The sequence below is a fragment of the Onychomys torridus genome, chromosome 1 (genome assembly GCF_903995425.1).
Source record: "Onychomys torridus chromosome 1, mOncTor1.1, whole genome shotgun sequence".
Lineage (NCBI taxonomy): Eukaryota > Metazoa > Chordata > Mammalia > Rodentia > Cricetidae > Onychomys > Onychomys torridus.
In genome coordinates this window covers 47,401,301-47,428,821 of record NC_050443.1, presented here as the reverse complement: position 1 = coordinate 47,428,821, position 27,521 = coordinate 47,401,301, and the positions used below count along the sequence as shown (strand labels likewise).

The following is a 27,521-nucleotide window of genomic DNA, read 5'->3' as shown; positions in this document are numbered from 1 at the left end:
AGAGACACTAACAGAGACAAGTGCTGTCCTCCAGATGGTGTCTTCCATCACCAGTCACTTAGACTGCAGTAAGTTTACTCAGGGGTACGCCAGGCTCAAGAGAACGAGAGCTACAGTCTGTGGCAGAGGGATTGTGTGTGTGTGTGTGTGTGTGTGTGTGTGTGTGTGTGTGTGAAGGATGCTGAGAATGTCTGCATCTTGGCACTGCTATGGAGCCTGAATGATGACTATGTCTGTTGGAGGGCAAGAGGCCTGGGTCATGGTTGAATATTGAGGGTCAATGGAGGTGCAGAGAGGTCTGAGCATCGCCTGTGGGGGCCATGCTATAGCTTGGGGCCCATGCATCTGAAACCCGAGTGAGGTTCAGAATGGAAGGGCCTGTGCTTTGCCTGGGGAAAAATATGACAAGCCTTGTAAGACTACCAGGTGCCCGACTGGCTTTAGATATAATGTAGACATGTTATGTAGTCATAATGATGCAAAGCAGGCTTTTCTGTGGGAGACGGACCTGGCTGTAGACCAGTGAGTGTCCCTAGGGCTAAGTGTCCAGCAAGTTCATTTCCAGCCACAGAGGTCTCGGAGAAGGGCCCAGCAAGGAGTTAAAGGCAGAGTGCACAGCCCACCGGCCTAGGCTCTGGTAGACCAGGGCAGAAGTGTCAGATGACAGAAGAGTATTGTCCCAAGGCTTCCTGGGCCTACAAGGCTGAGTTGAAGGATGGGGGTTGGGAATCTAGAAACAGACCCAATACATTTTTTATTTCCCCAGCTAATAGACCTGCAGCCACACACTTGGAGAAATGTTTCCTGCTAAAAAACAAAATGAAACAAAATACCAACAGCAAAAAACACTGCCCTTCCTCCCCACCCCATCCCCCCAAAAGAAACCCAAAAAGCAAAACTAAGTGACTAGTCTTTACAAGAGATCTTTATTATCCCAGTATGAGAATGAGACAGCAAATTGAGGCTCCATAGGAAACTAGTTTCCTAGCCATGTGTGATAGTGTATGAGTGCGGTCTAGTTGGTTTCAAATGCTGATCTCTGGGACTCCATAGGTACTCCTGGTTGTGAAAGTAATGTACACATCCCAGTTTGGGGACCACAGCTTTCTATGCTGAGGCAAGGGAATCTTGATGTGATGTGGATTAAAGAGCACATTTCCAGGGAGAAAGTAATTAAATATTAAATAAGAGCTGAACACCCAGATGGTTGTAAGATACTTTCTCTGACTTCAGTTACGGTCTGAAAAGCCTAAGGCTGTGTCCAGGCTTCACTGGGCTGAAGACCCATCAGTGTATAAGAGTTTTTGGTGAAGAAGGGCCCTATGCACACTCCAGTGCTTGTTAGAGAAGGCGGAGTCCTGCACCGACAGCTGATATTTCTGTGCAGGCTTTATTTTGTCTCTAGCCTCATCTCTGTGCCCTTCTGAATTTTTGCTTTGAGCTCAGAATAGTTGTGGGGGGTTGTTTCAAAGGCTTTGACTGGGAAACATCTCATCCTGGAGCAATGGCTCTGGGACAGGTCCCTGAGTCCCAGAGATCTACTTGTAGAAATGATCTCCAGTGGAATCACTGGCAGGTTCCCAGACAGTTTATGGCCCACATGGAAGCTGGCTGGCTTTCAGCTCAGCAGAAACTACAATGGGGTCAGCACCCTCATCAGGCCACACTCAACACCCACAGTAGGTGCTGGCCAGAGAATCTTCTGAGTGTTAGCTCATCTCCAGGGGTACAAATAAATGGGGGACAGAACTTCTGAGACTGGCAGGTACTTCAGACATGACCCATGCACAAGCTGCCACAAACCCTGATCTTCAGGAGGTCAGAATCAACAAGCATCACCTGGCACGCACAAAGCCTGCATTCAATCTCTAGCACCCTCACAAAATTATCCATAATGGGGTGTTGTCACACATAGTCCATGAGATTGCTCAGACCGTGAGAAGGCAGCTGTGGCATGATGCCCTGGAGACCTTTGATACTGAGCCCACGTTTAAGTGGCAATCATGGAGTTTCCAGGAAATAAGAGAGAACACTGGCATTCTGGCTAGCCTGAGTATACAGGTTTCCTAAGGCTTCCTGGGGTGTAAACAGAAGATGGAATCAGATTCTTTCCTGATTCCCCATCTCTGGTCACAAGCAGAATCTGGCCAGTCTGAGTGATACCATATATTGCATCCACAGTCCATTTCCAGAAGGAATATCTCAGCTTTGGGATAGCTCTATGCATACTTCTGTCATTATTGTGCATGTTTCAGTCAGTAACACACATGCTACAGAAGCCCAGGAGCTGAGTTTGGATCCTGAGCATGCATGGAAAAAGCCAGCCATGACATCATGAGTGTGTAATCTCAGAACTGTAGGTGAGGGCAGAGATAAGGGGATTGATGAAGTTTATTGGCCAGCTAGCCTAGCCATATTGATGAGCTTTAGGTTGTGTGAGGGACTCTGTCTCCAAATACAAATGTAGACAGCAATAAAGAAAAGATATTGGCTGCTGACCTCTAGCATCTACACACATGTGCACAAACGTGTACCAGAATGCACATTTGCATTCCCTCAAGAACACGTTCATTCGCCACATACACACACCATATAAACACATTGCACATATGCATAGACACACATAAATGAACAAATGAAAATAATAGTAAAGAGGGAAAGGCCTCAGTAGCAGGGAGCCTTGCAAACTCTTAGGAACTAGAGGCACCCCTTCCACCCAGGTCCTGTGAACAAAACTAGTTAAACCCACTAAGATGCCAGCTTATGCAAATGTCCAGGGCCAGCACTTACCATCAGATGCAGTGGCACTGTGGTGGGTCCCTTGGCTGAAAATTTCTCCCACAGGCCTCTTCTCACATAGCGGACGGTTGTTCCTGCAATCTGGAACTCTCCAGGGAGTTCGATCTTCCAGTCGCTGTTGATGGATCTCTTACTGGAGTCTTTGAGAGCTAAAAGGGAAATTGAGCAATGGAAAATCAGGACCATTTAATCTGTCCTCAGAGGGAATGTGGGGTCCTGCCTAAGCCTGAGGCTTTCTTGAGGGAACGCAGGAGCCTGCAGTGAGAAGATTGTACCCTCTGGGCACCAAGGACACAAGGCTGGTTCACAGAAAGCAAACTTCTCTGGTTCACAGGAGAAAGAGCTGTGAGGGCTGATGGCACATCTTCGAACCCAGTTGTCTATCTCAGTACCACTTCCAGTAATGGGACTGGGGGAGAGGCTGGAGGTTGGAGATGCCAGGATCCAGTCCCAACCTATGGCGGGAGATGGCTTCCTACCTGATGAAAGAGTTCTACGATGGTATATTCAAGGCAAAGCTCATCCATTCATTTGAGACTAAAAAAATATTAACAAATACTAGTTTACTATTTTGGGGTTCAGTGCGAGAGTTGATGTTATGTATATACTACATATATCGATAATTGCTATTCTACACTCCACGTGTGAAAGAGAACACACAGGACTTGTCTTTCTGTCTGTGTCTAGTTTACTGCATGTCACATGATCTCCTACAGTTCCACCCTCTTTGCTGCCAAGGACAGGCCAGAGACGGCCAAGTGACCAACATCATCTCTAGCCTGGTTCTGCTCAAACCCCCATGTGGCTGAGTGACCTTGAACTTCTGATCTTCCCAATTTTACCTCCCTAGTGCTGAGGTTACAGGGGCATACCATCATGCCACGCTTATACACTTCTGGGGATTGAACCCAGGGCTTCCTGCATGCCAGGCAAGCACTGTACCAATAGAGTCACATCCCCAGAACCTTAAAAATTTTACTTTTTAATTTCTATTTATATGCACATGTATGCATGCTCCTTTGTGAGTTCATGTGCACCGCGTTAGGCAATGCCTGCAGACATCAGAAGAGAGCACCAGGAATGGAGTCACAGCCAGTTGTGAGCCACTCTGTGGGAAGTAGGAACCGCGGTCCTCTGCAAGAGGAGTGAGCATTTTAACCCCCGTGCTATCTCTCTGGCTCTCTCCCCCATCTGAGATAGGGTTTTACACAGTAGCCCAGGAAGGCCTTAGCTTCCCTGCAATTCTTTGCTTTAGATGTCAATCACTCTGCTAAGCTTGATAATTCTTTAAAAATGAAATGCAAATAGCTTACAAGTATTAAAAAAATACTCAAACCAAATCAAACCCCAAACCAAACAAGCCAATCCCTCTAAGTCATCAGGAAGATGTAAACCAGCGCACCTTGTCAGCATGTGCTCAGGGATAACACAAGAATTAGCAAATGGTGGTAAGGACATGGAGGAAACCATGCACTGGGTGGCTGGGAATGTACACTTCTCTGGCTAGTATGGGAAATTCGAGAGAAAAGCACAGATCCGGCACAGGATCTGGCTCCCCCACTTCCAGTAAATATCCACAGGAAATGAAATCAGCACCGCACAGAGCACAGAGATGTGCTACAACAATGCTCACAGCTGGCAGAGCATGGAGTCGGCCGAGATGCCAACTGATAGATGAATAGATCAAGACTATGTAGAGTACATATACAAAATGGAGCATTATTTAGCCATGAAGAAAAAAAGTAAACATCCATCCATTTCACTGTTACCTCCCCTGAGCCTTTGGAAGGGCAATGTAACTCCAGTATCCCCCAAGGATCCAACACCCCCACATGGAAAAGCGAATATTCCGGTGGGAAGTGATGCTATTCTGTGACACACTTAGGCATGAAAAGCCCTAGCTACTTACAGATGTGGTGACAACACCTGGCAGCAGCCAGGAGGGGTAAGGGCTGAGCTCTGGGCATTGGAGACCCCACGCTCTCTTACTCACATCTCTGAGGCACAGCCTATGGGGGTAAGGGCATCCACGCACTGCTACCTCCCATAGTAGAGTCTAGGGTCACTCCGCCTTCTTGCTTAGGAGAACCCTCTGTGGTAGAGTTCTGACGCCCTTTGTGTTTGTTGTTGTTGCTATTTAGAGAAAACCACTGCATAATACAAACAAACAAAAACAACAAACCAGGATCTAGTCTGCCATTGATGACTCGAAGTGACATTAAGTCTTAAGGTCACTCTGCAAAATGAAACTCTGATGCACTCTGGTCCACCATGGGAGCCCCAACACCCCTGACTTCTCCATCTCACTTTGGAGCCCCAGTTTACAGTCAATAATTTCAGAGACCCTTCCATGTCCTATTATCTGCCTGCAGAGACTAGCAACTAAACAACCCACTAACCACCAATTTTGGATACAGAGACTCAGAGGGGTGTCTGGAAGCTGAATCTGTCAGCCATGCTGGGTCAGAAGCCTGAGGTTGAGGTCTGCTCAGACAGGTGGCTACAGGATCCAGGGCAGGTCCAGCCTCAGCTCCCTGGTCTGTGTGATGCTACAGTCCCAGCAAATGCAGTGGGGGAGAAAGCTTGGGGCATTTTGACTGCTGTTACCCAGGGGAACAGGTAGGGTACTGTCTAACATGGAGATGTACTGGTAAGGAGCATACTCCAGGGAGGCTGCATCCAGGAACTAAAGGATTCCCAGACTCCAGGGAGGGGGTAGGGAAGGGAACACTGTTACCTGGAACAGGTCTATTTTGCTGGAGACTTTCTGGCTACTGAAAAGGAGGTGAGATCACAGGAACCCCAGTTTTTCTCTCCTGCAAACTACTATTTAGGAAGAACCCCTTCATGTACCCTTACCCATTAACCTTCCCAGTGACTCTTGGAAATACGTTCTTCACATGTCAGATGAAAAAAAAAAAAAGGAAGCACAGAGGAGTTAAGGAAGTTGCCAATGACACTCAGCTATAAAGTTGTTGCAACGAGACCTGAGCCCAATAGACCAATCCTCACACTTGGCATATCCTCTTAGCTGAAAGGGATAGAGATGTTTGAAGTCTTTCAACTTCACCGGAAGTTTGGGACGTCATTTCTTGTACATCATATATACTTGATTTGAGGAATCATTGTAGGCTGGTGGAAAGTTCCAGAACAGAAAAATGAGGGGCTAGAGTCCCCTAACAAAGAATCACTTGAGGATGCCCATGGAACAGCAGGGTTGCCTCTGCCTGTCTCTCCCCCTATTCTGAGAGTTTTATGGCAGGGGGCTTAGGACAGAGCGCTATCATTCTCAGAGAACTCATAGTCTGGGGGACAGACCAACAGCAGAGTGACATGATACAGCTTCATGTTCTTCGAGATAGAGGCACACTGGGGACTTGGGTGTGTAAGTCAGGGTGATGCAGACAGGCAACTGGAGATGGCTTTCTGGAAGAAAGACCCTATGCCTTTATCCATGGCAGCCAGGAAAAGAAGAAACTTCTGGGAGTGCATGGCAGACCTGGAGGTGGGGCCCTGACTCCTGACCCGTGGAGGCTGCAGTGTTAAGATGATCTCCTTCCGCAGGAAGGCAGGGGAACAAGTAGAAGGTGACAGCTACCCCACCGGCTTTGTGTGGACACCTTTGTAAGAGTTTAGGTAACTTAATGAATTATGAACTCAGAATCTCCTTGGCCCATGCCCAAAGTCCAACATCTGGGAGGGAAGGGTTGGGGAGAACATCTAGATAAGAGAAAAGGCACGTTTCGGGGTTGTGGGGCAGTGACTATGGTAAGCTGCCGAGTCCCAGGGGAGTCATGGTAGCAGCAGTGTCTGTGATGGGGAAGATGCAGGTGAAGCCAATGGAAGCCCTGGCTGCAGAGCCCTCTGCTCTTCAGAACAGGGGCCTCAGAACAGAGCTGTGCATATTTCCTGCTGTGATTTCTCAGTGTAGGCAGAATTTGAAATAAGAGCTTCTGCAGGCATGGGGACAGCTTCTAACCCTTTGGACTCGGGTGGGAGTCACCAAGCAAGACACAAGCTTTCTAAGTTCCTCTGTTCCACACAGAAAGTAAAAATCAGAACTGAGCACTTGGCATGCCTTTCAAAAGGATGACACTTCAGTCTCGGGGTCTAGGGGACACCAAGGTCATGTCTGAGAGTGAACAGGTGGCTTCTGTGTGGAGTCTTGTGACCCAGTGACTTGGTGGGGCTGTCACCTCTTGTCCCCTCAGGTTGCAGCAGGAGCCGCTCTTCTGGGAGTGGGCCTGAGCAGGGTTTGGGGGGAAGGGTTGCTGCTCTGAGCAGGAGCTCATCCTGAGGCTGGTGTATATAGCACACTCAGCTCCTAGGCATCAAACCCTCTTTGTAAGCAAGTCAAGAAGCAAATCACTCTGCAGTCAACACTAGGATTTGGGGACTCGGGAAAGACTCTACAAGGTGACCCAAAAGATCATACACGCTTGGAGTTTCAGGCAATATCCGTTCGGAGCAGAGGAATGGGCTGGACTCCTGCAGTGGCTTATTGCATCCGAGAGGTCCGAGGTTCTGGTTTATTGAGGAGATCCCTCTAGCTGCTTCTGCCTGCGCTGGATGTTTTTAACCACACTCCAAAAGCAAGGGCACACGCTTTGTGGACTTTCAATTGTTGGGCAGACTTTTTGCAGAGTACCCCAGGGACAGAAGCACCTTTATTTGACCACTAGGGCAGAACAGGACCTCTGCCCAGCCCAGAACATAATAAGGTCACATGCTGAACATCCAACCATTTTCAGCTCGCACTCTTCTCTGGGTGGATATTTCCCACCATCTTGGCACTTTTAGGCACCATAAGAGAAGACAGTAGGTATTCCACGGAGCAAGGAGGGGCATTCATTGTCAGAGCTGGCCTTGCAGAGGCAGGCTCTCCCCCTGCTTGCTTGTTCCCTGCTGGCTCAGAGGGGTGCAGGAGACCAGCGGTTCTTTGCAGTTTTCCCCTCCCCGGAGTCAACTGGAAGACCTGACCCACAGTCAACCTACTTCTACTCCTGGCACTGGGTCAGTTTGTTTTTTTTTCCCTTTTCTTTCCACCAGGAGTCCAGCCAGCACTGTTCTTAGCCATGGATACAAACTGTGGAGGCATTTCCTGTTCCAGGTGGTTTGGAGCAGAAAGCCAGCCAGCGTGGGCTGAAGGTAGGCGGGGGTGAAATTCTTCAGAAACTGCTCCCAGCAAATGTGAGAGTAATTCAGAATTACACTGGGTTGACTTCCAAAGCTCCCACCCCTGAGTGCAAACACGGCCTGTTGGAGCAGACTCTAGAAACATAACGAGCGAGCGTGGACCACCTTCAGGCTTGCTCCCGTCCGTGTGCCAGGGCCTGAAATCCTGAGATTATGAATTTGGGGTAAGATAAGGGGACCGAGGTGGGTTCCAAGATCTCATGGAGGCACAGCGCTGCTTCTGGGAGCCAAAGTCATTCAGACACTTAAATCAATCTTCTTGGGATACAGATTAGCTTCTCTGCAGTGCACACAATGAAATGTCATCTCCATCAGTCAACCCCTGGTCGGAGTTGGACTCCACTGGCAATTCTGAGAGGCTGCAGGCTGCAGTGAATTCAGATGGAGTGAGGAACTGGGCATGCAAGTAGGCCTCCGGGGTAAGGGGGGGGGGGGCTTCTGTTTACTATCTTTGGATCTAGCACAGCAATGATACTCTGTGGTATTTTGGGATGTCGGGGGTCAGGTCTCTAAAGGACATCACTGTCCAGTAACTGGGAACCACAAACACAGGCATTACTACTTTCCTTTGCATATGTGGCCTCTAGGCTTCCACAGTAGAGCTGACAGGACCAACTGGCAGCAAGCCCTCTGCCCCCAGAAGCATCCACCAGTTTGGTTTTTTGTTTATTTCTCAGACCCTGATGTGGGTTCCAGCGAAGAGTTCCTTTATATTCTAGGGCTTAGATATTGAGGATTTATTGATTCTGATATCGTCCTCTGCCATGTTTACCCTCCACAGAAAAGCAGAAATGGAGGATGGGCCAGACAGGATGGGTGCTAGGGAGCCCAAGGACTTTACCTGCTGAGCACCTGTTGCTGGCCTTATGGAAGAACTGATGTGGGGCACTCAGAGCTGGGCCAGCTCTTAGACCACTGGCTTCATAACTTTGTAAGATAGGGGTGAGAGTGGACCTTGGCCTCTTGTGGAGCCTCAGTGCCCCCCTTAGGAACAGAAGCATGGTTCCCTGGGAAATGATACATTCCTAGAGCGCTAGCTGGGAAAGGTAAATGTGGGGGAGACACTGAGTGGCAAGACTTCTAATGCCAACACTGCAGAAGTAGACCCAGCTTCCTCAGGTGAACAGGAAGGGGTGGGGTCTATGGGAATTTAGGAAAAGGCTGCCACTCTGGAAAAGTTGTCTGAAGCAGCACACAGCCTGTTTTAGGCAGTGTTCATAAGCATCGTTCTGTGTGGGGGACAGAGTGTGGTAGACTTGGCTGGGACAGAGGCAGATGTGCAGTGTCCCTTGGAGTGTCTCCCCCTCAGCCAGTACAGCACTGCACTGAAAGCCCTATAATATCGCCATCGTCATCATCTAAGGCTCCACACAATAGCACCAAAGGTCTTGATTAACACCTATCTGCTAGAGATTGATTTTGTGTCTGTCTCATTAGAGTTAACTCAAGTTGTGACCATTTCTAAGAAAGGCACAGATACTTTTGTATAATCTGAAAAGGTAGGAATGTGGTCTGAGATACAATTTCTTTTTCTATCAGTGTTAAAAGTTCAAATTAAAAGGTTTCATGGGCAATTCTGATTTACCCCAAATACTGAGCAATTATATCCCCCTCCCTGACACGTTGCCTCACAGGCTGAATAGGAGATCAGCCGTGTCTCCTTTGAAATTTAAATCAAACAAGGACCATGGGGTTTAGACTGACCAAAGAATGTGGGTGACAGCATTTCTATTGGAATGAACCAGGAGCAGAGCAGCCCCTGAAGCCCCAAGGAGTGTTTGCCTTCTTCCTGAGGCCAGTGGAAACAACACAAGTTCAGTGCTGTGCCCTGACTCCCTGCTGCTCAGGACCAGGCTGATTGATCTTTACTGGAGGTTAATGGCAAGACTGATCACTCAGGGCCTCCTGCAGCTGGGGGTGGGGACATGTTTTATTGAATCAAGAATTCTATGGGGCAATGAGCCCCAGTCAGGACAGAATCCAACCCTATAGAGAAACATAGGTGTATGAGCTCGAAGTCAGTGGAGTCGGTCACTGTGACATTAGGTACCCAGAGCTTAGGGAAGGCCAGTACTGCTCTGTATTTCCATTCAGCTGAGCACCATTGTTCTCCCCTAGTAAGAGGTAGTAGCTTCAGAGGGCCTGCAGGGGCTTGTGAAGAATAGGGCCATGGGACTACGATGCCTGGGCTAATTACACTGGACTCTTCAGGAGTGATTTTGGGAAACAAACTTCCCTAACACCTCATAGATTCTTCCACATTTTCATTCTCCACCCTGTCCAAAAGTGAGGGTTCTAATTGACTCTACCTTACCTACCTGCCCCAAACATACCTTGGATCTTGCTCCCCAAAGTGCTGTCTGGTCCATTTTGAGTACTTACACTTACAGTATTACAATGAGAACGCAGGGGTAACACCAGGGTTAACCTGGGACAAGGTGTATAGAAGTGCATGTACATACAACACTGGGAGAAAGATGCAGGCCCAGAGCTGCTAGAACCTAGTCATCAGAATCAGTAGAGCAGCCACGTCATGTGAATGAGTTTTGTTTTACCCAGGAAACTGTGAGCAGGCTTGTCTTCTACCACACGGATCCTCCGAGCTCCGGCCGGAATGACAGCAGCTTCGATATAACCTGTGGTGACAGATGACATACAGTTGAAGCACACCTCAGCCCTGGATCAGAGGCCCCTCCAGAATCCCCCATCTGAACTGCTCAACCACGCCCCCTGTGGTGGGACCAGACACTGCAGGCTGACACAGGCTGAGTGTAAACACCAACCCACACTGAGTTCTTTCTTCTAAGTCTACAATTTCTTGGACATTTGGTTTCTAGAACATTCCACTCTATCTTGAGTTGCAATTCCCACCCTAGAACATGTACTTTTTAAATCCCAGAACCCAGTCGCTCTAGAGGGCAATGACTACAAGTCAGGATAGAATCCAACCCTGCAAAGCTATGTAGGTGTTTGTGTGTGCTAGAGTGTGCTGTCATTTGGAAATAGGAGGGTTGCACACGTATTTAGCTAATATGACATCCTACTGGAGTCAGGAAGCCCTTAATCCAATACGACAGGATACCTTTTTATTAAAATTAGATTCACTTATTTGTTTATTGTGTGTAGGGGTACCAGTGTCACACTGCATGTGTAGATAATGTCAGGGGGAGACTTAGGAATGTCAGTTCTCTCTTTCCACCATGTGGGTTCTAGGGATCAAACTCAGGTCATCAAGCTTAGCAGCAAGCACCCTTATCTGCTGAGCCATCTCGCCAGCCCTAAACACCTTTGAAGGAGGAGGGCTTTGCATACAGGCATGGCACAGACGGTCGCCTTGAGAACATGAAGGTGGAGACTACAGTGATGCTTCCACACACCGAACAGCACCAGAATGCCCACCACCAAAGGCCAGAGGAGACCAGACTGACCCCGCCCATACCTTCATCTCAGACAATTCTACTGTTTCTGCCACCTGGCCAGTGGCACTCTGTCCTGGCTGCCTGGAATCAACATGGGCACACATAAGGAGTGCTCTGGCCCCACACATCTGTTGGAGGTTCCTTCATGCTCTGTCAAAGTTTGACTTTCTTCTGAACATCCTTACAGGATCATAACAAAAGGCAAAGAGATTCATCCTACAACAAAACCATGATTTCCCCTTGCTGCACACCACCTCCTGCCTCCACTGCCCTGGCGATGATTTCTGTCATGGTCATGGCTTATACTTGTCCTGCTTCCTTGATTATTTCCACGTAGCGTGGGAACTGTGCATGCTGTGGCTGTTCATGGTGCTTGGAGGTGGGTAGTTAGTAACCCTTCAGGGTGGAAATGCCTGGTGGCTGTCAGGGAGCCAGTCAGGGAATATCAAGTCAACTGGGAACACTGTGTCAGTAAATGGCCCAATGTGATTTTGGGATTCTGGAGTGCAGACTGGTAATCATTTACACCTGTGTCTAGACTTGAGCCTGGGGTCTGCATTTCCCTCAGTCTCTGTGAGGATGCTGTGTGTCCTAAATGTGATCACTGAAACACTAGAGGGACTTATCTTTAAAAACACACTTACAGATTTCTAGGTCCAGCTACATGAAGCGTAGAAAAATATCTGAAGGGTTATTTACATATTGATTTTCTCATAATACAGATGCCCTTTCATTATAAAAATAGTGCTTAATAATTAAAGCAACCCAATCAACCTAAAAACTAAAATTTGACTTATACACTAAAAAAAAACAAAACATTTTAACATTTTTATCAGGCTTTTCAACATGTCTTAGTACAGTTAAACACACACATGCTCTTTTCTGTTAATCTGATGCTATACATTCTTGTAAGGTACAAGGAGAATTTAAAATACAGCCATACCATGGACAAACATTCATGTAAAGGTAAGCAAGCACCATGTATGTGAAGTAACAAGAACATTGTTTTGCAAGGTATAGCGCTACACATTATCTAAACCAGTGGTTCTTAACCTGTGGGTTGTAACCCCTTTGGCAAACCTCTATCTCCAAAATATTTACATTGCGATCCATAACAGTAGCAAAATTACAGTTATGAAGTAGCAACTAGAATAATTTTATGGTTGGGGGGCATCACAACATAGAAGAAGTTTATTAAAGGGTTGCAGCATGAGGAGGGTTGAGAACCACTGGCCTAAACCTTGGAGAGTATAAATACTGTTTGATTGCTCTAAGGTCTTGTATTGTTGGGAAGAAAAACACTACCACAATCTCAATAGATACACAAAAACAATGGATTAACTTCACTGTCTCTTCATGACACAAGCTGTTCAGTCTCTAGGGGAAAAAAAGAACTTCCCTGCCTCACCCTGTTCTCAAATATCTTTTCAAATGAAAAGATTCTTATGAATGCTAAACGCTATCATCTTTATTCATTTTTTTGCTGATTACAACAGGAATGGCGATATTATTCTGCATTTCAGTGTGTGAAGGTATGGTTATTTACATGTATATATCACATGCATTGCATATAATATAACCATAGTAGGCCTGTGAGCTGTGAGGGACAGGATAGTGAGGTAGGGAGCAGGAATTTCCCCTGGCTTACAGTGTAATTTGTTAGCACCTGGGTTTACACATACCAGTGAAATCACTTTTATGATAAAACAATATCTATTTTTTAAAGTTTATACAAAATACATGAGATAATAGACTGTAGAACTGTAGAACTTTTATGAACAGTTAAATCTTTTTTTTTTTTTTTTTTTTTGGAGCTGAGGATCGAACCCAGGGCCTTGCGCTTGCCAGGCAAGCGCTCTACCACTGAGCTAAATCTCCAACCCTGAACAGTTGAATCTTAAGGACACTTTATCCCATTTATCTCTCTTATTGGAAACATCATTATCATTTGATATGTGGTCACTTATATGTGTTCTTGTAAATATACTTGAATAAATATATATAATATTTGTATTTGTCCACATTGTACATGAACATCAGGAGTAGCATTATAACTCAATATTATATGATACTACAATATTTTAATAAATATTTGCTGTTTTTAAAAACATGACCTGTCTGAAAGATCATATGCATTACTGTATATAGTTCTGCTTCACGTTTTTGTTAAGTAGTTGATGTGACTATTTCCTTGGTGATGGAGATTTATACAGATATAAAATAGTCAGTATTGGCCCACAGTCATCAGAGATATGCTCAGGTCGCCTCCCTGCCTTCATTTTGTGACAGCCAACTGCTCCAGTTTTTGAGATATAAGAATAAGCAAGATGCTGTAAGACATGCTGCCTATACAATGTGGATTGTGAAGACTGTGTACATGTGGTAGAATTTAGTCCCTGGATTCAGGAAATCTAATTGCATATGGTGGCAGTAATTATGTGGTTATTGGCATGTGTACATCCAGGAGGAAGAAAAGAGACATCGAAGGAATTCAGTACAAAACACTACGGACATTTCATCATAGAGTTGATGGCATAGCCTGGAGCTCAGAGACCAAACTTGATTCACTGTCTCCAGTAACCACATTTTGTACTTCAGCTGTTGATATGAAGATTAGATTGCTTACTTTGGATCTTCAAGATAAAAACAAATATAAGATTTTGGAGGGTCATACAGATTTTATTAATGACTTGGTATTCCATCTCAAGGAAGGCCATGAAATTGAAAGTGTAAGTGATGACCACACTTGCAGGATTTGGAGCTTGGAAGGGAAGCAGCTGCCTCATTTTATTCTTCGTTCTCCTGGAATGAGTGTGTGCTGGCACCCCAAGGAAACTTTTAAGCTGTTGGTTGCAGAGAAGACTGGAACAACATGGTTTTATGATAACCTAGGGCCCAACAGGCAATTTTATCTCTTCAGTCAGAACAGACACCTTAAGGTCAGCACACTGGTGCTTGAAAAACACCTTCAAAGTTGGTGCTATTGCAGGAAATGATTGGATCATTTGGGATATCACCAGGTTCAGTTATCCTTGAGAGATAAGACCTGTTCATATGGATGGAGCACACTTATTTGGTTGGTATGCAATTAGCAAAAACTTATTTTCAACCACTGGATATCCTGGCAAAATGGCAAGTCAGTTTCAAGTTCATCATTTAGGACACTCTCAGCCCATCCTCACTGGTTCTGTAGCTGTCGGATCTGGTCTTTCCTGGCATAGAGCACTCCCACCATGTGCAGGTGGAGGAGATCACAAGCTCTTGTTTTGGGTGACAGAAATATGATTTTCCTCTTTTTTTTTTTGATCCTACACTTTGTACTTTTAGTATATACTTTGGAGAAATTATTACTTTTGTATTAAATATACTATAAATTTATAAATATCTCAGTTGCCCTTTTTGATAAATAAAATAATAAATTTTGAAAATTTAAAAATACTGCCAGTACTAGAGATAGTGCTATGTCATAAATAAATATATGCATAGAACTTCAACAAGATATCAGTGAACCCAGTGGAACAGCATCTAAAAAGAACTGTATACTATGATTCAATACGGCTTACCTCAGGAATGCAAGGTAATCACCCATATTAATAAGAGATAAAATCTACATGATTATCTCAGTAGAAACAAAGAGAATACTAGGAGTAGAAAGGGAATATTCTCAACATGGTGAATGTTATCTTCAAATAATCTCACAGCATAACTAATTTCAAAATACTGAATGATTTTTCCCCTTGGATCAAGGATTTTTAAAAAGCATATTTTGCTTGCCTTTTTTATTCAACAGTGTATTGGAGGATTTTAGACAATTGAGCAAAAATAAACATGTAAATATATAAATACATGAAAGACAAAGGTAGGAGCAAAAAATTTACACTGTCCATATGTAGATGCTAACATCATATGCATAGCAAATCCCAAGAATAAACTATGGAAACTGTTGGATGATATGAGACCAACTATAAAAATCAGCTGCATTAGGAAGGAACAGTTGAGAAACTGTTTAAGTACCATCTAAAAACAATAAAAAATTTCAGAATAAATTTAAGACAAGATCTGTAGGTCTTCTACACTGAAGGCTACACATTGTTGAGACATACGAAGGAAGATCTAAGTAGTTAAAAGATATCTTATATTCATGGATCAGAAGGATTTCTTTTTGGGGGGTGGAGTGGGGCTGGGATGGGACTGGGATGGGGCTGGGACTTGATCTAGGACCTTGTGCACCCTAAGAAAGCAAAGCAGGCTACCACTGAGTTCCATCCATAGTACCACAAGACTTAATTACAATAAAGGAAGATATCAAATGATTTGTAGATTTAAGGTAATAACTATCAAAATCCCCCCAAAGATTTGTTTTTGCCAAACACAACAAATTGATCTTGAGATTCATATGGAAATGCAAGGGATTCATGATAGTCAAAACAATATTTCAAATGAAATTGGAAAACTCACACTTTCTGATTTCCAACCATTTCAGCTAACTGCACTAATCAAAACAATGTGGTATTGGCATGAGGATAGATAATTCTATCAATGGAATATGGCTGAGAGTCCAAAAGTAAATCATTTGTTACTTATTTAAAGCAAAGATGCCAAGAATATTCTATGGAGGAGAGAATAATCTTCAACAGTGTTGGGATAATTGACTATCCCCTGTCTCAGACCATACCCTCCAACAAAACCCAACTAACTAAAAGTAGATCAAGGACCTAAATGTAAGATATAAAACTACAAACTTCTGAAGACAAAACAGAAGTTAATCTCTGTGCCCTAGGACCAGGCAGTAGTTTAATGCTATAGCAGCAAAGGAAAGACAAAACTTGGATTCTATTGAAGTTAAAAAGCTTATCCTTCTCCATCATGGACAGTGTGAAAAGGCAGTTCATAATGCTGGGGTAAAAAATCATTGTTAGTCATTTATCTCATCAAGAAGCTGCATTCAGAATAAATAAATAACACAATTCAGCAAGAAAACAAATACCCCAGCTTAAAACAGGCAAAGATTCCAATAGGCCTTTCTTAAAAAATGATAGACCTGGCCATTATATACACACATGAAAATACACCATGTGTCACGATCACTAAGGAAGCTCAGGTGGACAGGACGAGGTACCACATCTTACCCACTGTAAGTGCTGCATCAAAGGGCAGCAGAGAGAGCGAGGACTGGTGAGTAAGTGGAACCTGAACTCACTGCTAGTTAGAATGCAGTGTCTCAAGGTGTCTCAGTCACTTTGGGAAAGTTTGGTACTTTCTCAAAAAGTGAAGCATAGAATTTTTCTGTGACCCAATTCTATCCCTAGGACTGTAACACATACAAAGGAAATGAAAACATGTGTTTGCATCAAACTTGTACACAAAGTCTTATACCAGTGTTATTTGTGGTAGCAAAAACAATACAAAGCAAAACAAAAACCTGAAACTGATGAATGTATTGTAAATGTGGTCTAGCTGAAAAAAATGCTGTAGTGTTTGACAAGAAAGAAGAGATATTGCTGTATGTTGTAACAAAGACGAACTTTGAAAACACCATGCTAAGTAAAAGAAGCCACACCACCTGTTCATGACTGTAGTTATGTGATGTTCAGAACATGCAAATATTGATATATTCTGTATTGATATACAGAAGTAGATCAGTAGTAGCCTAGGGTTGGAGTAGGAGGAATCTGGAAGGGTGACTAATTGGTTTTCTCTAAAAATGTCTCCTTTCTTAAAAAAATGGCTACAATTAAAACCACCACCACCACCACCACCACCACCACCACCACCACCACCACCACCACCAACAACAACAACAACAAAATCACTCCATTCCTCCCTCTACTACATTCATTTTGGGATTGCAGTAGATTTTATACCCTAGATATTTCTTAGAGAAATTAGTTCCTTCTGGGGAATTTGAAGAATTATTAAATTCTGGGCATACATAACAGTGAAGTGTCAAAGATAAAAACTATTCAGGGTCAAAGTGATTAAAATGTTTTTCAGACTTTCCATTTAAACCAGAAGCCACACACTTGGGAACAAGATGAGCTTGTGCATCTGAGCTGTGCTCAGGGTGGTGGGGTGGTGGGATTAGGTAGGGTGTGGGTGGGGGAGTAGCTGTTGAGGGGTGGGGTCTTTTTTTCTGTTTTGTGACTAGCAGCTTGGTAGCAGCATCATGAACTTGCAGCATCTTAGGCCGTGTGTGGAGCTGCCTAGGTCTTAATTAGTTGATTTTCCGAATTCCAGAGCAAGGAACACTTGCAGCCAGGCATGGTCACCATGCTATTTTTAAATCTGATTTTGGCATAAGTTGCAACACTGAAAGGGCATCTGCTTTCTGTCTCTTCCTGTGCCTCTCCTGGGGTGGAGACGCTCATCAATAGTGGCAAGCTCAGGGCAGATGTGCAAACCAGGCCAAGAGAAGTGGTGGGGTGTGTGGGCTCTGTTAATCTTCCTTTCTATTACTATTTTCTCTGTTCTTTTCTTTCTGATCTATCTATCTATCTATCTATCTATCTATCTATCTATCTATCTATCTATCTATCTATCATCTGTCTATTTATCTGAAACAGGGTCTTTCTATGTAGCCTTGGTTGCATTGGAACTTGCTATGTAGACCAGGCTGGCCTCAAACTCATAGAGATCATAGTGACACACCTGTTTGTCTACCAAGTTCTAGGATTAAAGGTGTGAGCTACATGCCTGCTTAGTTTCTCAGGTTTTGATACAGAAGGAAACAATAAAAAGAAAGACCATGAAATGAAAGGCAGGCCACGGCCTCTCACTGCTCTCTAGCCAGCTCTGACCCAAAGCTCAAAGCCTGCACTAGGTGGTAGGACTAGTGACCAGGAAGAGAAAGCATGTCATCACCAAGTCCCAAAGCATTTTGCCTCTCAGGTCAGATGTCCCAAGACTTAGTCACAGATTATCACATGGAATGTACCCAGAGGAGAGACTCACTCTGAGAATGCAGAAGATTGATTCACATTTTAGGTCAAGGATCAAGGCTTAACCTTAGAATAGTTTTCCATTATAGTTTTGGTCACCAAGCAAGAGGGAAACAATTTGATTTTGTGAAGAAGCCATGGGGGAAATCAAGTCTTTGCCATTAGGACACATGCCATTTTTGCCTCAAACGACAGGAACGGTGACCTCAAGTTTGTCTTGACTCTACCAGTTAATATTGTCAGGCTGTGGACTTTTTCCTCTGTGCAATTATGTTTACCTGAACTTTCCAAGTAGATTTTCTTCTAGAAGATTTGGGTTTATAGTTCCGTTGTTAAGCAGTATTGACTAAATACTGGAGAAAAACATCATTGAGATGTTAGGATAGAGGTATAATCCTGATGATGTCCTGGGATTCTTTTTCTATGTTGTATCAAGTGAATGGGAAAACAAAGAGATTTTATTTTGTTCAACAAATTATAAGATGTCCAGAAAGTTTCCGATTTTCTTTATTGACAAAAACTGTTTATGAGAATTCAGACCCTTTTTAATTTATAATGGGATTACATCCTGAAACACTCATTGTGAATTGAGAATATCTTAAGTCAAAAGTATGTGCACTACACTTAATCTACTGATGGTCACAGCTCAGCACACTGTGCAGCGTAGCTTGCTCCCATTGTGTCCTTGTGGGAACAGTGCCTGGCTGCCACAACATCTCGGGAGAGGATTATACTGCAAATTGCAAGCCTGGAACAGAATGAGATCCAAAATTCAAAGTCCAGGTCCTATTGAAAATGGATGGCTTCCTCAGTACCATGAAGGTGAAAAGCGGTGGTGTAAAATATTGAGTTGGGGACCACCTGTGTTACTGTTTGTTGGCAAAGGTAGTTCTCGATTAGAGCTGAAAAGACCTCCTTGCACTCAAGAAGCCCATGAGTGGAATCCATGCTTTACCTGACCCTTGGAGTGTGTGGTCAGCATAGCCAGGTCATATTAAGGCCACCGCCTTCATCTCCACCAGGAAGACATCAAGATCCCCTTGGCCAACAGGAAAATCCAGTCCAGTGATAGGGAGATATGGAAACTTCCCTATGAGGGAGGCACCAATCAAGACTAGCTTCCCTGTCTTAGCATTTCTTGGCTAAGGTAGCAAATGTGGTTGATAATAATACAAAGCTACCCATGGCATGCTGTTATGTTTTTGCGTAGCCTCTCAATTCATGCTTCTTGTCTTTAATATTGGTTTTAGTTTAGTTTTTCATTGTTGGTTTGTGTCCTATGTAAGTAGTCATTGGCTTTTGTTTTACCCATGGCTTCCTTCATGACTCATTCTTACTAATTCTATTCAGAAAACAGTCATATAAGCAAGAGCCCCACACCAAGCATGTCACCTTCAGGACCATGCCATATAGTCAAACATCTTACATGAGAAACACTTGGGAATTGTCTTTGCCAGCACACATGTGAACATCTTCATACAAAGACTGTTCTTGACTGAGAAAAAGAAAACAGTTGCAGTTGGTGTGTGCACATTTTAGTGACTGGTCTTGCTCTTCTCAGTTACAGTGGAACTTAGTATCATCACATAACCATGAACTTTCCCATAGAGCAGCCATTCCCCACACCTAGAGATGGAGTATAGAACTCAGGATGTGGCAGTAGTCAGTGCTAATTGTTGAAGACCCAACATGATGTGTAACTGTCCGTATTTAAAAAGGAAGACCACGTCAGCCTTTCTGTGAGGAACCTACTGTCTCTTCAAGAACAAAGTGCAAAGGGATTCAGAACCCATCAGGCAGCCTGGCCAGGCCCCAGTGGGAACTTTGGGCTAGTTACATACTGGATGTCCATGGGAACCAGCCACCTTTCCAGTTCCAAAGAGAAGGATGGAATAAAGATGACAACATTAAAATGACAAGTTAATGTCTGAAGGAAACGCCTCATGGCAGAAAATTTCAACCCACTTAATTAAAATAGCTTAGCTACTTCAGTCCAGTTGAAGGCTTGGGAATTTTGAAGTCCATCCATTTGAAAGTCGGTTTGTGTTGATTTCTTTTACCTATGGATAGCTAAAAGGCCTTGTCTGTTCAGGACTGGGAGGGGATGGGTTGGGGCACCAAGCATTCTACACTTAGGAAGCCAGTTCGCCAGGTGAGGCATCAAGGTCTTCCGTCATAGGTTTCTTGCTTATCTAGGGCACTGTGCACACCTACCCTGGATTCTCAGCTCAGGGGCTTTTGTAAACAGACCTGGGAGAGTTCAGGCTAGGGTCAGGCCTTCATGCAGGACCTGGCAAAACTTGTGCTTTTGATGTTGGTTTATCTCTCTGAATGGCGTTTCTCTTTGATACTCACCCTGAAGGATGATAAGACATTCCTCCCATCGTCTTTACTCAGAGCTGGACACAGATGAAAGTGACCTCCCTATCTATACCAACAAGATTGGCAAATCCACTTGACTGGGGTCACTGAGATGCCACATGACCTGGGACCTTCACAGGAATTCTCTGCTGAGTCTCCTTCAAATATATGGATTCCCCTTCAGCCAGAAGTGTCTTTCCCCTACTCTGGCTCCCATTTACTTTTCAAATCAGCTTTTATAACTGATCTATAGGCAGGCCCTGGTGTAGCACCCTACCTTGACCGTGATCAATGTGATGACTGTATGCCTGATACTGAAATGTATACATGTCAAATAAATGTTCCCTGGGTGGGGGGCAGTGTGCAGGCGACCCATTGCAGTATCCTGTGTTTATGCAGTCTAGAACATCATCAAATCCTGTGCAGCCAATAATTGCTCACATGAAAAAATGAACATTACACACAGATATTCAATAAACCAAATGCACACTGACGTGATCTTAAACTCATGGACTCAGGTGGTGAAGATTTAAAAATCAAGACAAAACAAAACCCTGCCTCGTGTTTTAAAACTAAAGTATGACATTTGGCAGCTGCTCTGAAGCTGCTCACAGGCAGATGAGGCTAATGTTTGCTTGCCTTCCTATGAAGGTTTGTGGGGGGGTCTGTACCCCAAAAGCTAGAAGTAAGCATATTAAGCTAAAAGTCCTGGTGAGAAAGTTACCCCAAAGACACTCCCCATGTGATTTTCCATCCATGGGAGACTTACTTCCACAGAAGCTCAACCTCTCTCAGGAGGAACACACAGATGGAGCCCAGCCCTGGGTGGATAGAGATGGGAGGGCGGGAGAACAGTGCCATGGAAAGGTAAAGCCATCTCCCTAGGCCAAAATGAATGCTCTGTCCTAACCTGGGCTGTCTGACATGTGAGCTTCTGTGTCCCACCTGGTAGAGGATTTCAAAGATTGTCATAGAACCTTCCTTAGTGTTCTACTGAACTGACTAACAGGGAGGGGTGGGTGTGGCTGCATTCAACCCACCTAATGAAGAATGGCACACTTTCACTCAGCTCTGATTACTGGAGGAGAGCATAACCTTCACTTTAAGGGAGGATTCTATTTATTTGTGTGTGTGTGTGTGTGTGTGTGTGTGTGTGTGTGTGTGTGTGTGTGCGCGCGCGTGCATATGCTTGCTATAGTGTGCGTGTAGAGGTCAGAGAACAACTTTTAGTAGTCAGTGCTCTCCTTCCCCAATGTGGGATGGAATGCCTGTCATCAGGTCTGGCAGCAAGTGTCTTTACCTGCTGAGCCCTCTTGATGATTTTAAATAAGGTTTCCAATGCTTATATTTATTAAAGAAATCAACACTAAATAGTGACTCCTTGCCAACTGTGGAGGTTTTATCCCCAACCACAATGACTACATGAGGCAAATCCAGGGTGGCCAGAGATGAAACAGTGTCGGATACACCAAGGCAAACAGCAGAATCAGTTTTAGAGCTGTGCTGTCCATGGAGACTTTCGATGATAAGGATGTTCTCTGTCTGACTGAGACCCACCAACCCTATGGCAACAGAGAACCTGAAACGTAGCCATAATTTTTAAGTTAGTTTAATTTCAGCCAATTATGATTTAAATTTGGTGGACCTGAGTGTCCAGTGCATTTTGTACTGGACAATTCAGTTCCAGAGGACACAGCCTCCCCACATGAACCTACTCCAGCGGTAGATCCTTCCATGTCTCCCTGGAACAAATGATGCATGGAAATTCTAAACAATTTTTTTAAAACATTCATTTATTTTGTGTGTGTGTGTGTGTATGGGGGGTGATATTTTATTTGTGCTGAAATGTGATATTTATTTATATGTTAATAAATAAGGTTGCCTGAAGATCAAAGGTTAAATAGCTATAAAACAGAAGTCCGGCAGTGGTAGCACACACCCTTAATCTGATCATGTGGCAGGCAGAGTCTGTGTGGTCAAGGACACAGCCAAATATGGCGATACACACCTTTAATCCCACTACCAACCATAGAGACCTGGAGGTCTGTATAGACAGGCAGTGATGAGGAAGTCATGTGGCTGGGCTTAGAGCCAATGAGAAGTCAGAACAGGAAGGCAATAAAAACACAGGTTAGATGGGAAGAAGCTGTCTCTCTGTGGAAGCTACTGCTGGTGATAAGGCAAAGCTAGTCATGGCTATTGCTCTGATCTCTTTGGCTATTAACTCTGTATTTGGTTCTGTGTTTCTTATTTAATAAGACTGTTTAGAAATTCGTCTACGTGTGTGTGTTTGTGTGTGTGTGTGTGTGTGTGTGTGTGGTGTACACATGTACGTGCATGTCCCATAGTGTATATGTAGAGGTCAAATGTCAACTTGTGGGAAGTGGTTCTCTATTTCCACCATGTGGGTTCTGGGGATTGAACTCAGGTCATTTTTAAGCTTTATGGCAAGCACCTTTACCACCCGAGCCATCTCTCTGGCCCTAAAATTCTGGTTTTAATTTAAGTTTGCATTTGCAGTTATCTCTGGATTTTCTTCCTGGATAGTGTGTCTCTTTCATGCTTTCTAAATGGTGTGTTCCCACAGACCAAGTTCTATCCACCCAGGAAGGCATGTGCAGACTTCCACCCTATCGTATGGGCTGTTCTGTGAGACAGAGACTTTCAACCATGATTCTCTTCTCTCACTGGGTCAAACTCAACTGACTGACATGTTTCTATGCAAAGCTTTTCAGTCCAGATGTACTCAGTTCACGTTCCCCTGATGACATTACTTTTGGTGATGCTGGTGAGTGAACTTTCATGAAGGCTCTGAGTGGTCACTCTGTAGGTCACTTGCCTGCCTATTCTTCCTCATTCTCCCCCACAGACGCACTCAGTACACTGAATGTCACACGCTGATACCCTCTGTGACAGGAGACCAGCAAACCACTCTTGTTTCTGGAAGAAGCAGCCAATGGAGACTCAGCATCTTAGTGTGACATACAAAAGTCAGGCTACCATTAGCACCGGGGCAAAGAAGATGAAATACACAGCCTGTGTTGGTGGCCCTGGAACCACCACAGCCCTTGGGCCCAGTGCTCACCTGTCCCCCGGGAATGGCTGAAGTCACCCTTCACCACACGGCAGGTCTTGCCATCCCCGCTACAGACACCACATCTGTCTTCTTTGGCTGCAGACCCGATGATGCCATCACAGCCAATTTTCTAGAAAACCAAAGAGCTGGGTTGGTTCATCTGTGTTTTCAGAGTCAGTGATATTTTGAAGCAGATGCCCTGCAGGATTTGTGGGACTGATTTCGTTGAGAGGCATGGTGCCTAGGGGTTCTGACACATTTTATTTATCATTAAATTCAAAGGAGAAAACAACAACAACCAGAATTAGGATCAGAAGTCTATCTTTTTATCTTTTTACAGATTTATCAAATGTGTTTAAAAACATGCATTGTGGAATAAAGGAGCCCTGCTACCCTAAAGCGATACCATCTGCATCTCTCCAAGAAGCAGGAACTACTTGACTCTGCCTTGTTAGAGCAGGCATGTGGGGGTGGGGGGGAGAGTGACGCAGGTAGCTGGAGGGGCGTGGTCACATCATGCTGCTGCCTTGCTTCTTACTCTGTGAAGTCGCTTAGTGGAAACTGACAAGGGCTGAGAGATGGATTGTCCCAGATCATGGAGTTTGCTCAGAAAGCTTGCTCTGCCAATTTCCCACTGCTAACCTGTGTGTGAGGTTCTGCACCCCAGGTCTGAGTCTCACAGTTACTCCATCCAGGCTGTTGGTGGCACAGTCACAAGCCAGCACCAGAACCCGCCCCTTACCCCAGCCTTTTTGTATCACCTGGACCTGCTTCCTTTTGGCTTCCCCATGTGCTCCTGGCTCTACGGCTTTCTTCCATTGGATTTCTGTGATTTCTAAACCACTCCCATGATGTCCCAGCAAGTCTCTGGCTTTACTGCTGGCTGCTGGCCTTGCAATTCAGTTAGGGTTTCCTGATTACTAAGCAGCCCCCGATGTTGTATGTGAACACCCCATGCGGTCACCATAGCTTCTCCCAATGGCAGTGACGGGAGGTTTGCACATCAGTGGTGAACAGATGCAAGTTAGATGGCCCCTTAGGTGAGCCATGAGTTTTTCAGGCTGGCGCAGGCCTCTATCCATGCTGCCTGGTGCCATGTCCATCACCTCTTGCATTTGGAAGCCAGGTCTGCCAGGAGATCCACATCAGAACATCAGCAAATCTGAGGCCTGAAGGCCAAAGCAGCTGGCCAACAGGGCACTTTCTCTCTTTGCTCAGGTCAGTGGAAGGAGTCTATACTATGTTTGGCAGGGACAGACACTTTTCTTTTGAAATGGAAGCTACCATAAAGCACCATTAAAGTCATGACTTCTGCGTGTCGGTGGGGCTTTAACAACTGCATTTCTGAGCCTCAGCATTTCAAGAGAACAAGATGACTGAACCCGAGGAGACAGTAAGTGCTCCCAAGCCTCCCCACAGCATCCTGATGATCCTGAGCTGTCTTTCCATTAACTAACCTTCAGGAGACCCACTTCTGAGCTCTCCAATTCCTGGCCAACATGTGCTGGTCAGGGTGCTGCTCTGCTGGAGAAGTTAGGGTGGGTGACACCTAAGGTCAGGAGCGCCTCGTGGCAAAGTTGAAAATGCAAGATGGCATGGGACTGGCAAGCCAGGCCCAGATTCGCTGTGGTCAAGACAGTTCCTGTGATGCGTGCAGACTGAAGTCAGAGGAGAGCTAGTTCAGAGCCATGTGCTGGAGTGGGCCGTGGCAGGTCATGTGGAGAGGCCATAGTTTGCCCAGGAATAATAAGTATTGGTCTCTACTGATTCCGTGCCTAGACTTTTTGTCCTGTCACCCTCAGCAAAAAGCCTCCTGTCATCACACCTGATGTCCAAGGTGTCACCTCCTCTTCTGTATTTGCTACACTGTGCCACCCACACTATCTCCAGTTTGTATGTACTTGTCTCTCTGTCTTCACTGGGGACTGGTTCTAGAACCCTTCAAACATGGGAAGACCCAGAGATGCTTAACTTCCTTACAGAAAATGATGCAGTGTTTGCACAGGACTTGCACAATTCTCTTGTATGATTTCAATGGTCTCTGGGGGGGTACATACAATAACGAATATAATGTAAATGTTATGTAAATACTTTTTATATTTTTATAACTAAATACAATAAATTGATATTTATTAATGATGACAAGAAAAGAGCTTGCATATGTTCAGGAAAAATGTGACTTTTTCTGAAGCTAAAGTTAGTTAAATCTATAGATAGGATCTGTAACATGGAGGGCTGGCTGAACCCTTCATCGAAGGCAGTCCTTGAACACCTACTATGTCTAACCTGAGGGTGAAGACACGTAAGAAGAGAAGCTGTGTGGAAACAAGCAGATACATCAGAACATATGATGACTCTTGCCTGCTTCTCTCCCAGCTGCTGTGACTCTTGGTCTCTTACTTTCCCAGCTGCTGGGAGTGGTCAGCTGAGTCCATGTCAACCTTCTACTTCTCTTTGGCTTTCTTAGTAATTCACCTTCTCCACAGACATCAACAACCAAATGTCTTCAACCCAATTTGGCCTCCACTCTCCAGACACATACAGTCCCAGGTCTGCTGTGTGGCCTTCTTGGAATTCTAGACAGTTTTGGATTCAGTGACTCATTTCATCTCCAAAGCTGCTCCAGTTGGACTTGTACATTCTAGGCAGACACTACCTGTATGTCTTGACAATGGTAAACATGGTCACCCTGGCCTGAAACCTCTAAGCCACTTGATTGTACCCAGTTGTCTGTCTAGTGTGGCATTTTTGCCTTCTGATAATACCCAGGGTCTATTTTCCTATGCTCAGGGCCACTCCTGGTTCAGAACCTTCTTGCTCAGGATATACATGAACCATCAGACTGTTGGTTTGTCCCTCAGTGCTACTGATCTCCATCTGAGGACACTCAGAGAGGAGACCCATGATAATCGAATTCTTTGGCATAACATACCCACACTACTGGCTCTCTACAACATCAGCTCTCTACAACATCAACTCAGCGCTTAGCATCTCAGCTCTCTGCCCCGATGGCTAATGACTGTCACCTTGATTAGCTTGAAGTGGCTAGGAGACTAGTAAATCAAGCCCATGGGCTTACCTTTGGGGGTGTTTCCAGTCCAGGGAGGATTAACTAAGGGAGGAGACCCAATGCATCCCAAGATGGAGGGTCCAGGTAGGACAAAAAGGAAAAAAGAAAACAGTCCGGCTCAGACATTCTCCCTAGACACTGGTGTGAACTGCCCTGCTCTGCCAAGCTTTGTCTGCCATGGAGGACTGAAGCCTTGGGAACTGAGCTAAAGTAAATACTCCCCCACCGTGGGATAGATTCTTTTCAGGTATTTGGTCACAGCACTGCTAAAGTTGAACACATCTTCCTTCTCCAAATGCACCCTGAATCTAGTCACCGCCTAGTCTGTCTTGCAAGCCCTGCAGATCCTCTCAGCAGGGTGAGCTTCTGTAACAGTCTACTCAGGCCCCATCACAATGAATGTCAAGGACCAAGACTGCTCCGCTCCTCTCTTTCAATGCCCCTATCACACTTGGAGTCTGATTGCTCTGAGTTAGGCCTGTCTCCCACATTCCACTACCCTGTGTTTCCATGCCTAGATTGAGGCAGCTTTGCTCTTGCCCCCATCTGCTGGGAGATCTCTGCCCTTAGCTCTCCTGGAGTTCTCCAAAACCATCATCTCCAGAGACCTGTCTTGTCACCCTGCTCAGTCCTTCGGCCTTCTCAGTCATACCATCCTCACT

The 27,521-nt window shown here is 44.9% G+C and overlaps 1 protein-coding gene and 1 pseudogene across 1 annotated transcript in view; one reads left to right on the top strand and one right to left on the bottom strand.

The window, feature by feature from the left end:
- The window catches only part of Adamts17 (ADAM metallopeptidase with thrombospondin type 1 motif 17), a 327,342-nt gene that overhangs the window by 74,211 nt on the left and 225,610 nt on the right, over window positions 1–27,521 (bottom strand). The window contains exons 15-17 of the mRNA XM_036196825.1: window positions 23,799–23,919; window positions 10,551–10,631; window positions 2,791–2,948 (exon numbers count right to left, since the gene is read on the bottom strand). Of these exons, the coding sequence (XP_036052718.1) occupies window positions 2,791–2,948; window positions 10,551–10,631; window positions 23,799–23,919 (360 nt within the window). The remainder of the gene's footprint in view (window positions 1–2,790; window positions 2,949–10,550; window positions 10,632–23,798; window positions 23,920–27,521) is intronic.
- LOC118586046 lies at window positions 12,394–14,699 on the top strand (annotated as a pseudogene).